The 17,434-nt window shown below is 71.4% G+C and overlaps 1 protein-coding gene across 3 annotated transcripts in view; it reads right to left on the bottom strand.

Annotated features, from left to right (window-relative positions):
• Positions 1-17,434, bottom strand: part of COL7A1 (collagen type VII alpha 1 chain) — a 33,231-nt gene extending 15,797 nt beyond the window's left edge. The window contains exons 1-60 of one of the 3 annotated variants that reach the window (XM_026096283.2): positions 17,165-17,434; positions 14,607-14,697; positions 14,239-14,419; positions 14,000-14,162; positions 13,836-13,929; positions 13,597-13,755; positions 13,350-13,513; positions 13,131-13,260; positions 12,909-13,028; positions 12,221-12,370; positions 11,338-11,457; positions 11,112-11,258; positions 10,909-11,025; positions 10,672-10,821; positions 10,470-10,598; positions 10,239-10,385; positions 10,035-10,160; positions 9,817-9,960; positions 9,613-9,738; positions 9,392-9,538; positions 9,167-9,295; positions 8,946-9,092; positions 8,718-8,837; positions 8,479-8,625; positions 8,261-8,397; positions 8,054-8,180; positions 7,827-7,970; positions 7,585-7,748; positions 7,468-7,497; positions 7,301-7,327; positions 7,141-7,185; positions 6,825-6,914; positions 6,599-6,670; positions 6,205-6,240; positions 6,072-6,125; positions 5,813-5,872; positions 5,596-5,709; positions 5,250-5,276; positions 4,976-5,029; positions 4,802-4,864; positions 4,572-4,631; positions 4,364-4,399; positions 4,086-4,130; positions 3,932-3,967; positions 3,779-3,823; positions 3,585-3,620; positions 3,467-3,502; positions 3,277-3,309; positions 2,967-3,038; positions 2,806-2,865; positions 2,654-2,689; positions 2,336-2,416; positions 2,072-2,107; positions 1,936-1,980; positions 1,760-1,831; positions 1,190-1,234; positions 1,034-1,060; positions 907-948; positions 206-286; positions 19-54 (exon numbers count right to left, since the gene is read on the bottom strand). In XM_026096283.2, coding sequence (XP_025952068.2) covers positions 19-54; positions 206-286; positions 907-948; positions 1,034-1,060; positions 1,190-1,234; positions 1,760-1,831; positions 1,936-1,980; positions 2,072-2,107; positions 2,336-2,416; positions 2,654-2,689; positions 2,806-2,865; positions 2,967-3,038; positions 3,277-3,309; positions 3,467-3,502; positions 3,585-3,620; positions 3,779-3,823; positions 3,932-3,967; positions 4,086-4,130; positions 4,364-4,399; positions 4,572-4,631; positions 4,802-4,864; positions 4,976-5,029; positions 5,250-5,276; positions 5,596-5,709; positions 5,813-5,872; positions 6,072-6,125; positions 6,205-6,240; positions 6,599-6,670; positions 6,825-6,914; positions 7,141-7,185; positions 7,301-7,327; positions 7,468-7,497; positions 7,585-7,748; positions 7,827-7,970; positions 8,054-8,180; positions 8,261-8,397; positions 8,479-8,625; positions 8,718-8,837; positions 8,946-9,092; positions 9,167-9,295; positions 9,392-9,538; positions 9,613-9,738; positions 9,817-9,960; positions 10,035-10,160; positions 10,239-10,385; positions 10,470-10,598; positions 10,672-10,821; positions 10,909-11,025; positions 11,112-11,258; positions 11,338-11,457; positions 12,221-12,370; positions 12,909-13,028; positions 13,131-13,260; positions 13,350-13,513; positions 13,597-13,755; positions 13,836-13,929; positions 14,000-14,162; positions 14,239-14,419; positions 14,607-14,691 — 5,346 coding nt within the window. In that variant the 5' untranslated portion in view covers positions 14,692-14,697; positions 17,165-17,434. Of the gene's footprint in view, positions 1-18; positions 55-205; positions 287-906; positions 949-1,033; positions 1,061-1,189; positions 1,235-1,759; positions 1,832-1,935; positions 1,981-2,071; positions 2,108-2,335; positions 2,417-2,653; positions 2,690-2,805; positions 2,866-2,966; positions 3,039-3,276; positions 3,310-3,466; positions 3,503-3,584; positions 3,621-3,778; positions 3,824-3,931; positions 3,968-4,085; positions 4,131-4,363; positions 4,400-4,571; positions 4,632-4,801; positions 4,865-4,975; positions 5,030-5,249; positions 5,277-5,595; positions 5,710-5,812; positions 5,873-6,071; positions 6,126-6,204; positions 6,241-6,598; positions 6,671-6,824; positions 6,915-7,140; positions 7,186-7,300; positions 7,328-7,467; positions 7,498-7,584; positions 7,749-7,826; positions 7,971-8,053; positions 8,181-8,260; positions 8,398-8,478; positions 8,626-8,717; positions 8,838-8,945; positions 9,093-9,166; positions 9,296-9,391; positions 9,539-9,612; positions 9,739-9,816; positions 9,961-10,034; positions 10,161-10,238; positions 10,386-10,469; positions 10,599-10,671; positions 10,822-10,908; positions 11,026-11,111; positions 11,259-11,337; positions 11,458-12,220; positions 12,371-12,908; positions 13,029-13,130; positions 13,261-13,349; positions 13,514-13,596; positions 13,756-13,835; positions 13,930-13,999; positions 14,163-14,238; positions 14,420-14,606; positions 14,698-15,846; positions 16,005-17,164 lie in introns of those variants that run through there. The other 2 variants (XM_064518970.1, XM_064518971.1) reach the window with 2 other exon arrangements.

Here is a 17,434-nt window from a genome sequence, read left to right as displayed (position 1 = left end):
AGGGAAGGGGGGACTCACCCGCGTGCCGGGGGGGCCTCGGGGGCCCTCGATGCCCTGCAAGAGAGAGCCATGCTCAGCACCAGCGCGCAGGGAAGACGAAGGGAGCCGGGAGCAACTTGCCCAGGCACCCTTCCCGCACGCCGCTGGCTCTGCCGTGGAGCATCGCCCACCTCGTCACCTCCCGCACCGGCACGTGGAGACCTACCCTCTCTCCGGGCAGGCCGGGGGAGCCGGCTTCGCCCCTGGCACCCTTCGCACCGTCCTCGCCGGGGTCCCCGGGGTCCCCCTGCCAGGGAAGGCAGCGCACTTAGAGGGTGTTGCCCGGCGGCCGGTGAAACAGGGTCGCCCTTGCGAGCACCCGGCCACAAGCCTCGCACCAAGCGAGCCTCCCGCCAAGCAGCTCTCCTGTTACAGCGTGCAGGTTAAGTGTGGGATAACAGCAAAAGCCTGCAACTAAGGGCATGGGCTGAAAAAAAGACATCCCTGGACTCAGCACAGCTTCCTGAAGCTACTGATTGTTGAAAAAATGCAACCCAGAGAGCCAGGAGAGCCATGTGAAGGTGACGAAGAGGAGAAGCAGCACAGCCGAGCAAGGGGCAGTTGGGCACCAGTCGCAGCCCGGGACCGCGACACCCTCCAGCACCCCACAGAGCACAGGCCGTGGCCAAAACAGCCTCAAGACTCCAATGTCTTGCAACAAGAGCCTCCTCTCTAGCGCTCTAACCCTCTGCAAAGCTGGGCTGCGTATCAGCTCCGTGTGGCTAGGAGCGATTTCGGGTGGTTTGCACACCAAGACCCCAGCAGGACCCACATGGGCAGCCAGAGCCTGGCCAGGGGACCACAGTGGGCCACCCTGCCAACACAGTCACAGGGGACCTGCTCGTCCCTCCTGGGGCTGCCCGTTACCTTCTCGCCCTTCTCTCCCACTCCTCCGAGCCCCCCGTCGACCTGCGAGGCAGAGAGGGGCAGTAAGACCCCATGGGGCTGGGCACCAGCCCACCAGCGGGGAAGGGGGAATTGGGGCAGAGCTTACAGTTCGTCCTGGGGGTCCAGGAAGCCCCTGTGAGAAGAGGAGAGAGAAGAGGGTTAGCAGGACCTGGGTGCAACCCCAGGGAGGACAAGGCCAGCTCCTAAGTAATGAGGGAACAAGCAGGTGGCCCCATGTCCATCCCGGCCAAGCATGACTCACCGGCTCCCCGCGGTCACCCTTATTGCCTTGTGCTCCGGGGCTGCCCTGGAGGAGAGAAGGGATGGGGTGAGAGCTGGAGGAGATGGGGGACCCAGGGGTGGTGGGTGTCCATGGAGTGGTGACGCCCTTGGGATGGTGGGGGCCTACAGAGTGGTGATGCCCACGGGGTGGTGGGTGCTGATGGGGCAGTGATGCCCACGGGACGGTGATCTCCACAGGATGGTGATGCCTACGGGGTAGTGATGCCCAAAGAAGGGTGGCTGCCCATAGGATGGTGATGCCTATGGGACAGTGATGCCCTTGAGATGGTGATGCCCATAAAGTGGTGATGCCCACGAAACGGTGGGTGCCCAAAAGATGGTGATGCCAATGGGACACTGTGTGCCCTTGGGACACTTGGTGCCCATAGGGTGGTGACAGGCATGGGACAGTGGGTGCTCATGGGATGGTGATGTCCATGGGACGGTGGGTGCCCATGGGATGGTGATACACATGCGACAGTAGGTGCCCATGGGATGGTGATGCCCATGGGGCAGCATGTACCAGAGGCTCACGAGAGGTGGTACTCACATTTCTGCCTTCCAGACCTGGGTCCCCTGTGTCGCCCTTCTCCCCAGGAGGGCCACGGTATCCAGGGAGGCCCTGGGCCATGGGGCAGAGGGAGCATGTGCATTAGTGCGAGCTAGCCCCGAGGCCACTGGGCATCTCACCCAACCCTCCTATGTCCCCCCAGCCCCAGCACTTACCCGGGGGCCCCTGTCTCCAGGTTTGCCAGGCAAGCCTGCTTCACCCTGAGGGAGAGAGGAGGTGAGCGTGGCCAGAGGAATCGGAGGGGACGAAGCAGGCAGGGGGAGGCAGTGCTCAGGGGCAGTCCTCGCTTACCGGGGTGCCTTCATCCCCCTTCTCTCCACGCTCTCCCTGTGGCACAGATCAGCAAGCACCATCCAGGGTAGTGGGGGAAAGAAAAAGCCCAAGTCACCAGTGTCCCCTCTGCTCCCCATATGCCGCTCCTCGCTGAGCACCCGCATGCCCCCGCAGGGACACCCACCCTCCTGGGGGACGCTGCAGCAGCAGTGCCCTGCGGCCCCTCCATGGAGAACCAGCAGCACCCCAGGGCCCACTGCCCGCCCCCTTGCCCCACGCTACCTCCTTCCCGCGCAGGCCGATCTGCCCTGGCGAACCTGCTCGCCCCGGCTCGCCCTTCTCACCGGGCTCCCCCGGGTCGCCCTAGGCAGGAGGGGAAGTGGGGAGCGAGTCAGAGCAGCAGCAGGGCAGCCATGGGGGCACCAGTGCTGGCACAAGGACGGATACCCCCGCACGGTGGCTGGCAAGGGGAGAAGAGGCTCAGCACAGCCCCGTCCTCTCCCCGGAGCAGCACCCTGCACGCAGCACGGGCCGGAGGGGACAGCCCCTCGCGGGATGGACAGACGGACGGAGGAGCAACGCCTCCTGCAATGCTGTTACCTTTGGGCCGCTCCTACCAGTGAGGCCGACGATACCCTGGGGGTAGGAGAGGGAGGACACGGGTTATCTGGGACCAGGGCAGCCCTGATGCCAGGAACGGGTGTGGGGGTGCCAGCCAGCGCCCCGGCCCCACGCCCTCGCCCCAGACTCACCCGGTCGCCCTGCTCGCCTTTGGGGCCGGCTGGGCCCGGGATGCTCAGGCCAGGGGCGCCCTAGGCACAAGGAGAAGCAGGTTGGCATGGCAGGAGGGGCCCTGCGGCCAGCCCAGCCCGGGGCAGGCTGCACCCCCGGGCCAGACCCAGGCAATACTCACGGGGGCTCCTTTATCTCCCGCATCACCCTTGAGGCCAGGGGGCCCCTCTGGTCCCGAAAAGCCTCTGTCGCCCTGCAGCAGATGAAACAGCCCCGTCAGCTCCCCAACCCCCCCGCCGGCGCTCCCCTCCTTCCCCATGCTGCAGGGGACAGGGGACGGTTGGGCAGTGCTGACCACTGCGTCCCAGCCTGCCCAGGAGCTGCCCTGTGCAGTGCCCCGTCCTGGGGGTGCAGTGCCTGGCAGCTCCCCCGGGCCCACGGAGGTGCCGGCAAGGGGCAGCACCCAGTGGGCACGGCACGGCTGCAGTTACCTTCTCTCCTTTGACGCCAGCTGCGCTGGGGGCCTGGGGGGGAAGCAGAGGGGACACAGTGCTGCGCGCAGCTCCCTGCCCAGGGCACATGTCCCCCATGGCACCCAGGGAGTTGCCAACCCCCCAGCTCTGCCCCATCACGCAGGGGTTGGGGGGTGCAGGTGGACCCCCCCAGGCAGGTGTCACTTACCGGCTTGCCGGGTTCACCGGGCACTCCCGGATCGCCCTGCGGGAGAGACGGGTGTCAGCGCCAGCCCCTTCCCCGGCAGCCCCCAGCAGCCCGGCCAGACCCCCCTCTTCTTCCTCACCTTCTCCCCTCGCGGGCCGGCTGGTCCTGGGGCTCCCTGTCACACAGAAGAGACACCCTCAGAGAGCCGGTGGTGCCCGGCCCCACACGGGGGACCCTCACCGAGGACACCGCGGCCCCCGGGCACTGGCCCCTCTCTGAGGTGCCGTCATGTCCCAGGACGCTGGAGCTGGCATCGCCGACGGCCAGACTCACCTCTCTGCCCGAGAGCCCTGGGCGCCCCGGGGACCCCGCTTCGCCCTGGAAGAGGAAAGGAAGGCATCAGAGGCATCGCCTCACCCCACGCCAGGGACAGCTGGGCCTGGACATGGTGAGGGAGGGCAGGTGCCCCCCACCCTGGTCACCTACCTTCTCGCCCTCGGGGCCTGGCACGCCGCGGTCTCCCTGCGGAGCAAAGCAGAGGAGCGTTTCGGCTCCCACCCTGGTTCCCCGGCCCCCGCCAGGCCTGCGGGGACCCGCAGACGCTGCCCGAGGGCACGGTCCCCCTCCGGCGATGCCTCACCTTCGCGCCCGTCTCTCCCAGCTCCCCCGGCGCCCCGCGGTCTCCCTGGTGGGAGGAAGGACAGGTCAAAGGCCGGCAGGACCCAAGCGCCGTGGAGGAGGGTGCAGCCAGCCGCCGTGGGTCCCGGCATGGCGCCCAGACCCCTTTCCTCTCCTCAGAGCGGCGGCAGGACCAGGCTGCGCCGCCCAGCCGTGCCGCAGCGGCAGAGGGAAGACAGGAGGCCCCACGGCACCTGCCCCATGGATCAGAGCATCGCTTCGGCTGCTCCTGGTACTCACCTTCCTCCCCTGCTCCCCCGGCGGTCCCCGAGGGCCCTAGAAAGGAGGGCAAAGAAGATGTCACTTCTGTCACCGCCCTGCCATTGGTGCATTTTGGTGTCTGGCCAAGCAGGCAAACAGCCAGGCTGGCTGGAACGGGAGCGATCCCACGGTCCCCTTGCCGAGTGGCCCAGTCCCAGCCAGCCTCACCTCGTCTCAGGTAACTCACCCGATCCCCCGGGTCCCCGGGGCGGCCGGGCGGCCCTGGGAAACCTTTCTCGCCATCACCCTGGGGAGACAGAAAGCCAAAAGCTGTGCTCGCAATGCGGGGGACATGTGGCCCCATTGGGCAGGGCCAAACCCAGCACAAGGCACCAATCCCCCGGGGGGACAGGACTGAGCCCGGTGTGGGACAGGGGGACGAGGCCAGTGCCCAAACCATCCCCACCACCCTCTTACCTTGTCTCCCTTCGGTCCAGGGGGGCCGGCAGGGCCCCGGGGCCCCGGGTCTCCAGGCAGGCCCTGCAAGAGAGGGGCTTGGTGAGGGGCACAGCTCAGCCCCCCCGGGACGCACGGCTGTCCGCAGTCCCGCTCCCCCCGTCCCCTCCCCGCTGGCTCCAGGGCCAGACTCACCGGGGTGCCGGGCTCCCCTTGCGGCGCTGCCCCATCCACCAGTCCAGGGGGGCCCTATAGAGACAGGGGTCAGCTCCACCACCCCGCCCGGCCCTCCACGAGGGTGCTGCGAGCTGCCCGCCAGCAGGATAACACCACGGCTCAGCCCGTTCCAGCACCCTGGGGAGGCTGCAGTGTCCTTGGGCATCCACAGGACATCTGTGTTGCAGGGTGCCTCACCGTATCTATACCCCCCAGGAGGGCAGAGGAGCTAGGGCAACACAGAGCCACTTACCCTCTCTCCACGTTCACCCTTCTCCCCCTGCAAGAGTGAAAATCCTGGGTAAGGGCAGGTCTGGGCTCTCCCTGTGCCCCTTTATCCCCTGCTGTAACAGGGGGGTCACGCAGGACCGAGCCCATCGTCAGCGTCATCAGGGCAGCTGCACATTGCCCAGTGCTGGGAACAGTTCCACGCGTGTCTACATGTGCGTGGGCACAGTCAGCGGGTGGCACGTGCAAGGGACAGCCGCGAGCTGTGGGCACGGTGAAGAGGGAGCTGCACAGGACCAGCAGCACGGCACGGGGAGCAGGTGCTGAGCTGCTGTCTGTGTGTCCATCCGTGCAGCGCCGGGGGGACGTACCTTCACGAACTCTCCTGGGGGGCCGGGGGGCCCCATGGGCCCAACTGGCCCGGGAGGGCCTGGATCTCCAAACGGTCCCCGGGGGCCAGGGCTGCCGGGGAGGCCGGGGCTGCCCTGGGGGACGAGAGATGCTCCGTTAGCTCAGGACGCAGCAGGGGCCGGGGGACACTGGTGCAGAGTCCGGCACCCACCCCAGCATCGCCAACCCCATACCTACCGGTGTGCCTGGCTCCCCTTTCCGTCCTGGCTCTCCATCCACGAGCACCCTGGGCTCTCCCTGGACAAGAGGAAAAGTCAGCATCCCCACGTGCCCCGCTGGGTCCCCAGGGCAGGGCAGTGGCCCCCATGCTACCGCGAGGCCACGGGCCAAGCCAGGAGGTGGGGAGGCCCCGGGGAGACCACAGGGCGGATGCTGAGTGCCAGGAGGCACAAGAGGCCGAGGAGCGCCCACTGGCAGCCCCTGGCCCATCACCTACCGGCTCGCCCTTCTCCCCCTTTGGGCCAGAAAGCCCCGTCGGCCCCCGCGGCCCCTGCGAAACGAAAGGTGACAGTGAGCAAGTGGGTGATGAGGAGGGAGTGGGGGCGGGGAGAGATGGGGGCCATACTTACAGGATCCCCTCGGGGGCCCGGGATGCCCTGATTGCCCTGCAAAACACAGCCCAAGCGGTGAGCGCATGTCCTGCACGTGTGAGTGCATGTCCGCGCCAGCCTGGGGGAGCCAGGACGGGCGGGACGAGACAGGACTAGGGGCTCCAGCCCAGCACGGGGGATGAACCCAGCCTGCCCAGCATACTGGGCCTGGGAGCCGTGGTTTGGGGGCAGCCATGATCCTGCTGGCTACCAAGAGCCCCTGGTGCAGGGAAGGGGTGGGCAGACATCGGCTGAGGGAGCAGGCAGGGGAGGCTGGGCGAAGGAAAGAGCCCCTCAACAGGGGCTACGTGGGGCTGGACCGGGGCTGTGCAGCGAGCACGGCCAGCAAACCCGGGGGGATGCCCACACTCACCGGCTGGCCGGGGGGTCCAGGGTTCCCGGGGCGCCCGGGGCTTCCCGGCACCCCGTCGGCTCCTGGAAATCCCTGGGGAGAGAGGAGCGTCACGGTGGAGCCCCCAGCGTCAGACGTGGGGCTCCCCCAGGTAACCCCCCCATCCTGGGCTGGGAGACACGCAGGATGGAGGGGCAGATCCCCGTGCCAAAGGGCCCCCGGGTGACCGTGGGTCGCAGGCACTCACCCTGTCCCCCTTGCTTGGCCGCTCAATGATCCGTCCTGGGGCACCCGGCGGCCCTGCAGGTCCTGGAGGGCCCGGCAGCCCGTGGCGGCCCTGGGGTGGACAGAGGGGAGGACGGGCTTGGTGGCAGGCGGTGACCCAGGGACATCCCCCTCTACCCCAGCAGCAAGGGCAGGCTGAGGGCTGGACGGGCCCCTGCCCCGGCCCCCCACTCATCAGGGGGACACAGGGCCCCAGGGGATGCTGCTCCCTGGCAGGCAGCTGACCCACGGCGCTCATCTCCCCACCTTCCCCCATGTCCCCCCACGCAGGACATTACCGGCTCTCCAGGGGGACCTGGTGGCCCCACACGTCCTTGTGGTCCCTACAGAGACAGAGCCAGCAGTTAGCAACCACCCTGGGTTGGCAGCAGTGGGGCTGGGGGGGGACAAAGGTCCCCCAGAGCCCAGCTAGGGTGGGGGGGACACCAAAATACTCACCACCTGGCCGGGGTCCCCCTTCTCGCCCTGCAAAGGGAGGGAGCAATCGGTTAGGAGGCTGCCTCCGGGGGCACCGGGACCTCCGCCGGCCCTGGCACCAGCACCCATGTCCCCCCCCACGCCACCCCCTCCAACCAGCCCCACAGCTTGGTGCCGGCACTACTCACCCTGGGGCATTGCACGGTGCAGGGCTCCGGCTGCAGGGACAAGGGCAGGCCGTGTGAGCAAACCCCCGGCTATGGGGCTGCACCCCTCGCCCAGCCCCATAGCACCCCGGCCCTTACCCTGCCCGTGGAAATGATGGTGCAGAGGTCGTCGGTGAGCTCTCCCTCCAGCTCTGCCAGGGCGTTGCTGGCCTGGAAGACGTAGCGCGGGTCCTCGCCGGTGACGATGCGGCGCAGCTGCTCCCGGTCCGCCCCATCCATGCCCACGGCCAGCACCCGGACCCCTGCGCCGAGAGCACCCTCAGCACCCAGCGCACGGGGCACCCGAGCCCCTGCGGCCCTGCCCCGCGCGCCCTCCTCACCCGCCGCCTTGACATCCCTGGCCGCGGCAATGGCGTCGTCCCCGGAGGGGCCATCTGCCAGTACCACCAGCACCCCCGGCACGCCGGGCCGGCGCCCCGCGCCAGGGCTCAGCAGGTACCTCCCGGCGAAGCTGATGGCCGCCCCTGATAAATAAATAATAATAAAAGATAAATAAAGAGGGAGGGGTGAGGGGGCACCCAGCCCGGCTGCGCCCGCGGGCGCTCACCGATGGCGTTGCCACTGGGCTCCTCGTAGCGCAGGGCGCGGATCTGCTCCAGCACGGTGCCCAGGTCGCTGGAGCGGTTCAGCAGGATCCAGGGCAGGCTGCGGTAGCTGTACACGGCCAGGCCCACCTGCGACGGCACGGGAGGCCAGTGGGCATCGCCGCCCACCCGCTCCCTCACCCCCGCGGCGCGGCGCGGTGGGCACTTACCTGGGTGCCGTCAGGGCCCAGGCGGCCCAGGGCGGACACGGTGTTGGAGAGCAGGGCGCGGACAGCGTCGGCGCGGTAGGCGCTGTCCCGCGTGCCGTGCACCAGGAAGACGATGTCGCCGCGGCCGTCGCTGCAAACTGAGCCGGTGGAGGGGGTGAGGCAGCCCCTCCGTGCTGGGCTTGCTGCCCCCCCCAGTGGCCCCCGGGGCCCCGCGCTACCTGTGCGCTCGCTGACGGAGGTCTCGGTGCCTGGCACGCTCCCGAAAAGCGGGCGGATGGTGAAGGTGTAGCGCTGGCCCAGGCGCAGCCCTGGCACCTGCTGGGAGCTGGCGGCGCCGGGCAGCGTCCGTCGCACCTCGCCGCCGTCTGCCACCGAGGGGAGGGTCAGCGGCAGGGTGCGGGGGTCCCCGCCGAACCCGCGCCTGCTCGGCCGGGGGGGCCGCGGCGCCCGCGCTTACCTCCGGGGAGCCTCCAGGAGAGGACGTATCCGGAGGCGCCGGGGACGGGCGTCCAGGAGAGTGTCACCGAGTCTCTCCGCGCCTCTGTCACCCGCAGGCCGGCAACACGGCCCGCGGCAGCTGCGGAGCAGCAGGGGAAGGGCGTCGTGCGGGGCTGCCCCGTCCCGCTCTTCCCCCCCATGGCCCCGGCCCCACGGGGACCGCTCAGACCCCCCGGCGGCCCCTTACCAGTGACAGCGGTGATGGTGACGGGCTCGCTCTCGCGGCCGCCCGCCAGGCGGGTGATGCTGACGTGGTAGCGCCGGCCCGGCTCCAGCCCCAGCAGGTCGTAGGAGCGCGCAGCGGCCGGGAGCTGCTGGCTGCGCTGCAGCCCGCCTGCCGGGGACAGCGGGGTGAGGGGGCGGCGAGGGGCGCAGCGGGGGTGCGCGGCGCTGGGCGGCCACACTCACCCTCGGCCGGGCGCCAGGCCAGGCGGTACCCGGAGCTGCCGGCCACCGGCGCCCAGGACAGGCGCAGGCGGCTCTCCGAGGCCTCCGTCACCTGGAAGTCGCTGACGGGGGGCACCGGGGCTGCCTCCGCTGCGGGGACAGGGCCGGGCGTTAGGGGCGGGCGATGCCACCCTGGGGTGGGGGGATGGGACGGGGGACGCCCGGCGGCCGCGCCGCGACACCCACGCGTGGTGACGACGACAGAGACGGGCTTGCCCTCGCGGTTGCCGACGAGTGCGGTGACCTTCACGGTGTAGGAGGCGCCTCCCTGCAGGCCGGGGATGTCGAAGGAGGCGGTGTCGCCGGGGACCAGCCGGCTGCTCTCGGAGCCCCCTGCCACAAGCACAGCGTGAGCCCACCGCTGCCGCCACCACCCCCCCCGGTCCCCCTCAGCCCCAGCACCCTACCATCACGCCGGCTCCACACCACGCGGTAGGCAGTGGCTCCCGGCACGCCGACCCAGGCGACACGGGCCACGTCGCTCCCGGACGACAGCACCTCCAGCCGCGACACGGTCCCCACCTGCTCAGGCGCTGTGGGGCACCGAGGGGCGGGCGTCACTGGGGCCGCCGGCACCCACCACCGCTGCCCGGGCAGGGGGGAGGTCTCACCTGTGCGGGCCGTGGCAGTGACGGCGCTGCCCTCCCGGCCATCAGCCACAGCGGCGACGCCGACCATGTAGAGGGTGCCGGGGCGCAGCCCCTCGATGGTGAAGGCGGTGGGGTCGGCAGGCAGCAGGCGGGATTGCTCCGGGCCTAGGAGAGACAAAGAGCGTCGGGAAGGGCTCGGGCGGCCCCATCGCGGCGCCCCACCGCCCCGCCACACTCACCGTCGCCGGCGCGCCACGTCAGCCGGTAGCCCCCGGCACCCGGCACCCCGCTCCAGGTGACCCGCAGCTGCCCAGCGCCGGCCTCTGTCACCCGCAGCCCTGAAACGCTGCCCACCGCCGGCGGCCCTGCAGCAACGGGGCGTCACCGCGCAGTCCCGGGGGGGATGAGCCGCCCCCGCGGGGCCAACGCTGTGGCCGACTCACCGAGGCGGACGCTGAGGGTGGCAGCGCTGCCCTCCCGGCCGCCGGCCAGGGCCGAGACGCGCACCAGGTAGGCGACGCCTTCCCGCAGGTCGCCCAGCTCCAGCAGGGTCTGGGTGCCAGGCACCCGCCGGGTCCTCTCCGTGCCGTCTGCGGGGAGCAAGGCCGCGCGCCGGGGGCTCAGTGCCGGGGGCTCCCTACTGCCCAGCCCCAGCCCCGCGCCCGCGCACTCACCCTGCGTGTTGCGCACCGTCACTTTGTACTCGGTGGCACCCGTGACGCCGCTCCAGCCCAGCCGGACCCTCTGGCCGCCCTCCTCGACGAGCCGCAGGTCAGAGACGGTGCCCGGCGGCGGCTCCGTGCCTGTGCGGGGGCCGCCGTGAGCCCCACAGGCCGTGGTGCAGGGCCCGCGGCGGCACGCAGGGCGGTCGCTCACCCGTCTGGAAGGTGGTGACGGGGGTGGCCACCTCGCCGCCGTCATACAGCGTGTAGAGGGTGATGCGGTACTCGGTGCCCGGCTGCAGCCCCGTCAGCTGGTAGCTGCTGACGCTGCTGGGCAGGGACACGGTCCTGGGCGGCTCGGGTCCTGCGGAGGACAACCATCATGAAGCCCTGTCCAGCTCCCGGCCACTCTCCTGGGACGGGGCCACCCCACAGCCCACCCAGAGCCCACCTGCGGCTCTCTTCCACTCCAGGCGGTAGCCGCGGGCCTCGCGGATGGCCGTCCAGAGCACCTGGATGGACGTGGGGCCCAGGATGTTGGTCCTCAGCGTCTGCTCCGCGCCCGCCTCTGCCAAAGGGACCAGGCAGACCGTGGGCAGGGCAGCCCCACGCCGCGGCCCCCGGCGAAGCCCCTCGCCCGGCCCCCAGACCTACCTGTCCTGCGCCTCACCGAGGCCGCAGGCCCCTCCAGCCGCCCGTAGAGCGGGGCCACTGTCACCAGGTAATCGGTGCCGGGCTGCAGCCCCCCCAGCGAGTGCGATGTCCGGCTGGCATCCAGCTCAACCTCACGCGCCTCCTGGCCTGCGGGAGCCCACGCGGCAGCCCCTCAGTGGCGCGTCCCAGGCCGGCGGCACACTGGGGTGGCCGGGACAGGACCTACCTGCAGGGCCGGCCCAGGAGAGGCGGTAGCCGGTGGCGCCGGCAACGGGCGCCCAGACCAGCAGCATGCCGTGCGCGGAGACGTTGTGCGCGGCCAGGCGCTGCACGCCCTCCAGGCGCTCTGCGGGCGAGACGCAGCCGTGGCGCTGCGGCCGGCACCTGCGGGCGCAGCCCCTCCGCCCGCCCAGCCAGGCCACGAAGCCCCTTTGCTCAGAAAAACACCCGAGCCGGGGAGCCGAGAAGCGCCACGTGCCCCCACCACCCACGGGAGCCAGACGGCGAGCAGAGGCCACCAAACCCCACCAAAGCGTTTCCTTGGAAGCACCCCAGCTCCGAGCGGAGGTGCTCTGCTGCAACCGTAGCACCTTCCCTTCGATACCCTAGATACTAAGCACAGGTTAAGGCTGGTTGGCGAAGCTGCAGAAATTGGTTTGCCAGCATTTCGGGCTTTCAAAGGTGTTTCCCCGGGGCCTCATTCCTGCTCCTTCCCAGCACGCGCTTCCCAGCAATGTTTATAACCACCCCAGAAACACTCTTCCATTGCGGAAACCGCACTGTCTTCCTCAACAGCCGAGTATCTGATTAAAAAAAAAAAAAGCCAAAAACCATCTACATTCCTTGGCACTATCCTCACGCCGTTCGGAGGAGGTGCTTGCAGAAACACACCCAGAAAGCTGCAAACTGAGCGCATGCCCCAGCCCCATCTGTGCGCGCCAGAGCCCCTTTAGGGGCTGCAAGCACCACCCTGCGGTGGCGCCCAGCACCCTGGCGTCAGGGCTGCATGGCTGCCCCTACACGGAAAGGGGTCCTGGGCGCGGAGGGGTGTCCCTGCACTGCCCCCGGAGCCGGGAGAGTGGCTCCTGCCCCCCGTGCATGGTGCTTACGTGTCCGGGCAGTGAGGGTGGCCGGGATCGCGGGCTGCCGGGCGTCGCGGGGGCGCAGCACCACCACGTACTCTGTGTCGGGGCGCAGGTCGCCGAGGGTGGCCGACAGCGCGCTGGCGCCCAGGCTCTTCTCCTCTGCCTGGGCCGCTCCTGGAGGGCCACGGAGGGGTCGGAGCGGGCAGGGGGCACATGCTGCCACGCCGCGCTCGGCAGTGAAGGGGTGGCCACGGGAATGCCAGGCGGTGCCAGCGGGGGGGTTGAGCTGGGGAGAGGCCGGGACGGCCGCCAGGGTACGGGCACCGCGGCGCCCCGGGCCAGGGAGCGCCCGCCAGGTGCGGCCGCAGCCCCAGCGCCGGCCCAGGGCGCAACGGGGAAGGGGGTCCCAGCCGGGGGGCACGCAGGCGCATGCATGCGGAGCCCTCGGGCAGGGCCACGCACAAGCGTGCCACACGCCCCCCCAACACCGAGCCCCCCAGCGTGGCGCGCGCACAGCCTGCCCGAGAGCATGCACATCCCCGCTGCTGCAAACACATGGGTGCACGCACGCGCGTGCAACGCCATCTCCGCCTGCGCGTCCCTGCGGCAGCCCCTGTGCATGCACGCACATGCAGACCCGCGCCCGGCGCTCTCCCGGCCCACCCAGCAGCCGGGCTGCATCCGTCCCCCGCCGGGGCGGCTCAGCCCTCACCTTGCGCCAGGTAGCTGAGCACGTAGCCCTGGGGCGGCTCGGGGCCGGGCTGCCAGGCCAGCCGGAGGAAGGTCGGTCCCGTCTCCACCACGCGCAAGTCCCGCACGCCGGCGCCGCTCTCTAGGAGGCAGGGCAGGAGTGTTGGGGTGGCGCTGGCTGCCTCCCGTGCCGGGTGGCCCGGCAGCGGTGCAGCCCGCGGGCAGGGAGCGCGGCGCTACTTACGGGTGCGCGCCCGGCCTGACACGGACTCGCCGACGCTGTTGGCGTACTGGGCGATGACGGTGACCAGGTACTCGGTGCCGGCCCGCAGCCCCCGCAGCACGGCGCTCGTCTCCCGGGGGCCCAGGCTCACCTGGGCAGGGGCAGCGTCACCCCGCGAACGCCCCACGCTGGAGCGGGCGGGGGGGACGGATGGGCGGATGCCCCGGGGGCGGCGCTCACCTCCTGCCGCTCGGCCACCAACTGCTGCCCCAGGCCCGTGAGCGGCACGTGCTGCACCGTGTAGCCGGCGACAGGGCCGCTGGCCGCCGTCCAGCGGATGCGCAGCAGGTTGGTGCCGCGCTCCACGAACTCCAGGTCAGTGGGGCCGGCGTGCCACGGCTCGCCTGCGGGGGACGAGTGGGGCTGTGGGGGGACACCTGGATGGCGTGGGGCGGTGGGGGGGGAGGCTGCGCGGCGGCGCCCTTACCGGCCGGGCGCAGGGTTCCTCCGGTGACGGTGCACACGCGGCGCGTCATCAGCGGCACCAGGGAGCTGAGGATCTTGAAGTCGTTGACGTAGAAGAAGAAGGCGTCGGTGGGCGCCGAGGCCACGCGCAGCAGCTCCCCGCGGTCGGCGTTCTTGATGCCTGCCAGGGACCAGCGGTGGGTGACGGCAGGGCTGTGGGTCTCCCCGCCCCGGTGCCCGGCCTGCTGCGGTGGCACTCACCCACGGCGAAGATCTTGACGCCCTGGCTCTTGAGCCGCGCCGCCGGCTGCTCGGCGTCGTCCTGCGACTTGCCGTCGGTGATGAGGATGCAGATCTGCGGGGACGGGCGGGTGCCGTGAGAGGAGGCACGGTGCCCCCCCAACTCCCCCCTCAAATGCACCTACCTTGGGCACCCCGGGGCGCTGCTGCTGCGCCGGCCCGAAGAAGGTGTCGGCGATGTAGCGGAGGCCGGCGCCGGTGCGCGTGTTGCCGCCCTTGTAGCTGAGCTGCTGGATGGCCCTGCGGACGCCAGCGCCACTGGCGTGCTGGGAGAAGGTAAACTCCACCCTGCGCACGGGGCGGCCCGCGTCAGCGCTGGCGGCCCCCCACAGCCCCCCAGCCCCGACACCCGTGCAGGGCTGACCGTGGCTCGTCGCTGTACTGCGCGGCGGCGAAGCGCACTGCCTGCTCGCCCACCGCGTGCCCGAAGGGCCGCACCAGCTCCTCCATGAAGATGCGCACGATGCGGAAGTTGTTCCTGCCGATGCTGGACGAGCCGTCCACCAGGAAAGCGATGTCAGCCGCGTACACGTCGACGCACACCTCTGCGGGGCCAGGGGATTTCGGAGAGAACAGCAGAGTGCAAACTCGTGACACCTGCAGCCGGGGCTCTGCAGTGCCTGAGCCCACAGCGGGGACGACGACGCGCCGGGGGACAGCAAATGGGGCACCTGAGGCTCCCCACATCCCCTCCATGGGTCCCGGCGGCATGCGGCCCTGCTGGGCACCCACCTTGGCTCCTCTTCTGCGCAGTGGCAGCTGGGGGCCCCAGGAGCGTGTGGAGCACGGCGAGGAGCAGGAGCCGGCCGCTCATCATGGGCGCCTGCGGGACAGCGGGGAGACACACGGGCAATGCCGCCCCGCATTGCGAGACGAGCCCTGCTCCTGCCCCATCTCCTGCTGCCGAGCCCCCCGGAAGGGCAGCAGCCCCCCGGCAGTGCGAGGAGGGCAGGGTGGCACGCGCACGCCGTGCGTGCTGCTGCCTGGCCCCGCTCCAGCCGGCTCCCTGCTCCTCCCCGTGCAGCCCGGCCGGGCCTGGCCCGCAGCCCCGCTCGCTGTGGCGGGGCCGCCGGGCCCAGCGTCGCGCGGCCCAGGCATCCCCCTCGCATCCCGGCCCGGCCCCGCTCCCCTCCTCCTGCCCCCCGCACCGGCCACCCAGCCTGCGCTCACCCCAGCTCCTGCCCCCGGGGGGCTGGGTGCTGCCCTGGGACGGGCAGCACGCGTGGGCCCCCCACGCAGGGCCTGGCCCCCAAGGCAAATACATCCCCGTGGAGGCGGCGCGGTGGCGGGGAGCCAGGGCAGGAGCGAGCTGCCGCGAACACCCGGTCCCCAGTGCCAGCTCCTCAACGCACCTTGGGCACCAGGGCCAGTCTAGCACAAGCGTGATGAGCATGTGTGGTCTCAGCCCAGCAGAACGCAACCAAAGCGAAACCGGGACAGCAGAAGCAGGCAGCTCCCCCAGCGCCGAAGGGAAACCCAGGATCTAAAGGTGCCTGAGCCACACAGCCAGCGGCTGACCCCACTCCCCCAGCGGGCCAGCGTGGGAAATCCCTGCAGCAACCCTGCTGCGCTCTCGCCCTTCCTCCTCTGCCTCCTCCTCTCTTTCCCAGCCCGACCCCAGCACCAACGCAACCCACAGCACCCCAGCCCCATCCTCGTCCCCATCCCAACACAACCCACAGCCCGACAGCCCCATCCCAACGCAGCCTGCAGCGCCCCAGCTCCGTTCTTGTCCCCATCCCAGCACAACCCGTGCCCCAGCACCGGCCCCGGCCCCGGCCCCACGCAGCGCCCCAGCACCGTCCCGCTCCCCACGCAACCCGCAGCGCCCCGTGCCGGTCCCGGTCCCCACGCAACCCGCAGCGCCGCAGCCCCGCGTAGCCCGGTGCCCCCACCCGCGACAGCGCCCCCGGGGCTGCCCGAGCCCGGGGGGGCCGCGCTGCCCGGGAGCCCCGGGGGGGCTCGGACCCACCTGCCTGCTCCGGCGGGGCGCGGGGGGCGCGGGGGGCGCACGGGCCGGGCCGAGCGGAGCCGCGCAGAGCTGCGCGGAGCAGAGCCGGGCGCAGGCGGTGCCGGCGCGCAGCGGCCCCCGCCGCTCCCGCCCCCTTTAAGCGGGGCGGCCCGGAGCGCGGTGCCGCCGCCGGGGGGGGAGCGCCGCGGCTCCCGCCCTGCCCCTCCGCGGCCGCCCCCCAGGGCTCCCCCCCCCGGGGGTGCCGAGGGGGAGGGCGGGGGCACGCGCGGACCTGGGCAGGCAGGATGGTCTTGCTGTCCTGCCCCCCCCGCCCCCCCGCAACGTCCGGCGCTGCCCCGTGCGCGCAGCCCCCGCCCCGCGCACCGCAGCAGCCCATGTGGGGCCCGGCCAGCCCCACACCGCGCCCCGCGCCCCCCACTCAGCCCCGGCGCTGGGGGGGGCTCTGCCCTGCGGCCCCGGCCCCAGCGCCAGGAGCAGCAGAGCCACCGCGGGCCCGGGCTGGGGGCCCCACGCCACGGGCAGCCCGGCGCAGCGTGCCGGCCCCCACGATGCCCCGGGGGGATCGGGCCCGTGGGCAAGGCTTTCCACGGGGCTCGCGACAGAAACCTTGGCGCCGAGCTGGGAAGGCCCTGGCTCGTCCCAAGGTTTCCCTCCAACCGCTCTGTCCTGGACGTCGCCAGGACCACGGCGAACGGCCCCGGCATCAGGAGCCGGCCACGGGCATCCATCAAACCCACCTGCAAGTGTTCCTGGGGCAACACCGGGTGCTGCCAGCCCCGGGCAGAGCCGACCTGAGCTGCCGGGGGGATCCCGGCCCCACCGTCCCGTGCCACCAGCCCACCACCAACTGCCAGCCCCGGGCCCCGGAGAGCGGGCTGCTCCCAGCAGTGCTGCAGCTGCCCAGCGCTGCCGGGGTCCCCCCAAGCCCACTGTAGGGTCCCTGCAACCCCGCTCAGGACATCGCGCGTCCTGGTGGTGCTGGGAAAGGCCCAGTGACCGCGGCCTGCCCCAAAGATGGAGAAACACGTGGGAAAGCTGCCTGTGCCGTGGCTGCAGTCACAAGGAGGCTGGACGGAGGGGACTGGGCTCCAGCCATAGGGGACCGGGGCACCTCCCAACCTGGCCGTGGCGCATGCACGCGTGGGGTCCCGCTGCTGCTCTGCCCACGGTGCCTCCCTGCCTCCTGGAGGCCTCTCGCTCCGAGGCACCACACAGGGCCCCGCTGCTGCCCGCTCCCAAAAGGAGCCGACCAAAAGGCCCCCAGCGCTTGCCCCATCCCAGCACCCTGCACCCGCAGGCGCCCGGTGGCCCTGCATACCTGCAACCTCGTGGGGCTGCGCGGGGCTGCCGGCCCGGGGGCCCCCCTGCGACTCCCGGCAGGGCAGCGGGCAGCTCCGGGTGCATCTTCCCGCGGGCTGCAAGGGGAGCGAGCCAGCGGCTCCCGGGGCCCGGGGCCACCTCGGGGCCGGGGGCTCAGGGCAGGGCCACCTGCCGCCGAGCAAAGATGCTCCAGGGCTGGCCGCAGGCAACTTTCCCAGGCACACACTGTTCCCGAGCAGGGGAGGAGTGGCTGGGCCCCTGCTCTTCT

The sequence above is a fragment of the Dromaius novaehollandiae genome, chromosome 12 (genome assembly GCF_036370855.1).
Source record: "Dromaius novaehollandiae isolate bDroNov1 chromosome 12, bDroNov1.hap1, whole genome shotgun sequence".
Classification (NCBI taxonomy): domain Eukaryota; kingdom Metazoa; phylum Chordata; class Aves; order Casuariiformes; family Dromaiidae; genus Dromaius; species Dromaius novaehollandiae.
This window is presented reverse-complemented; position numbering and strand designations above follow the sequence as displayed.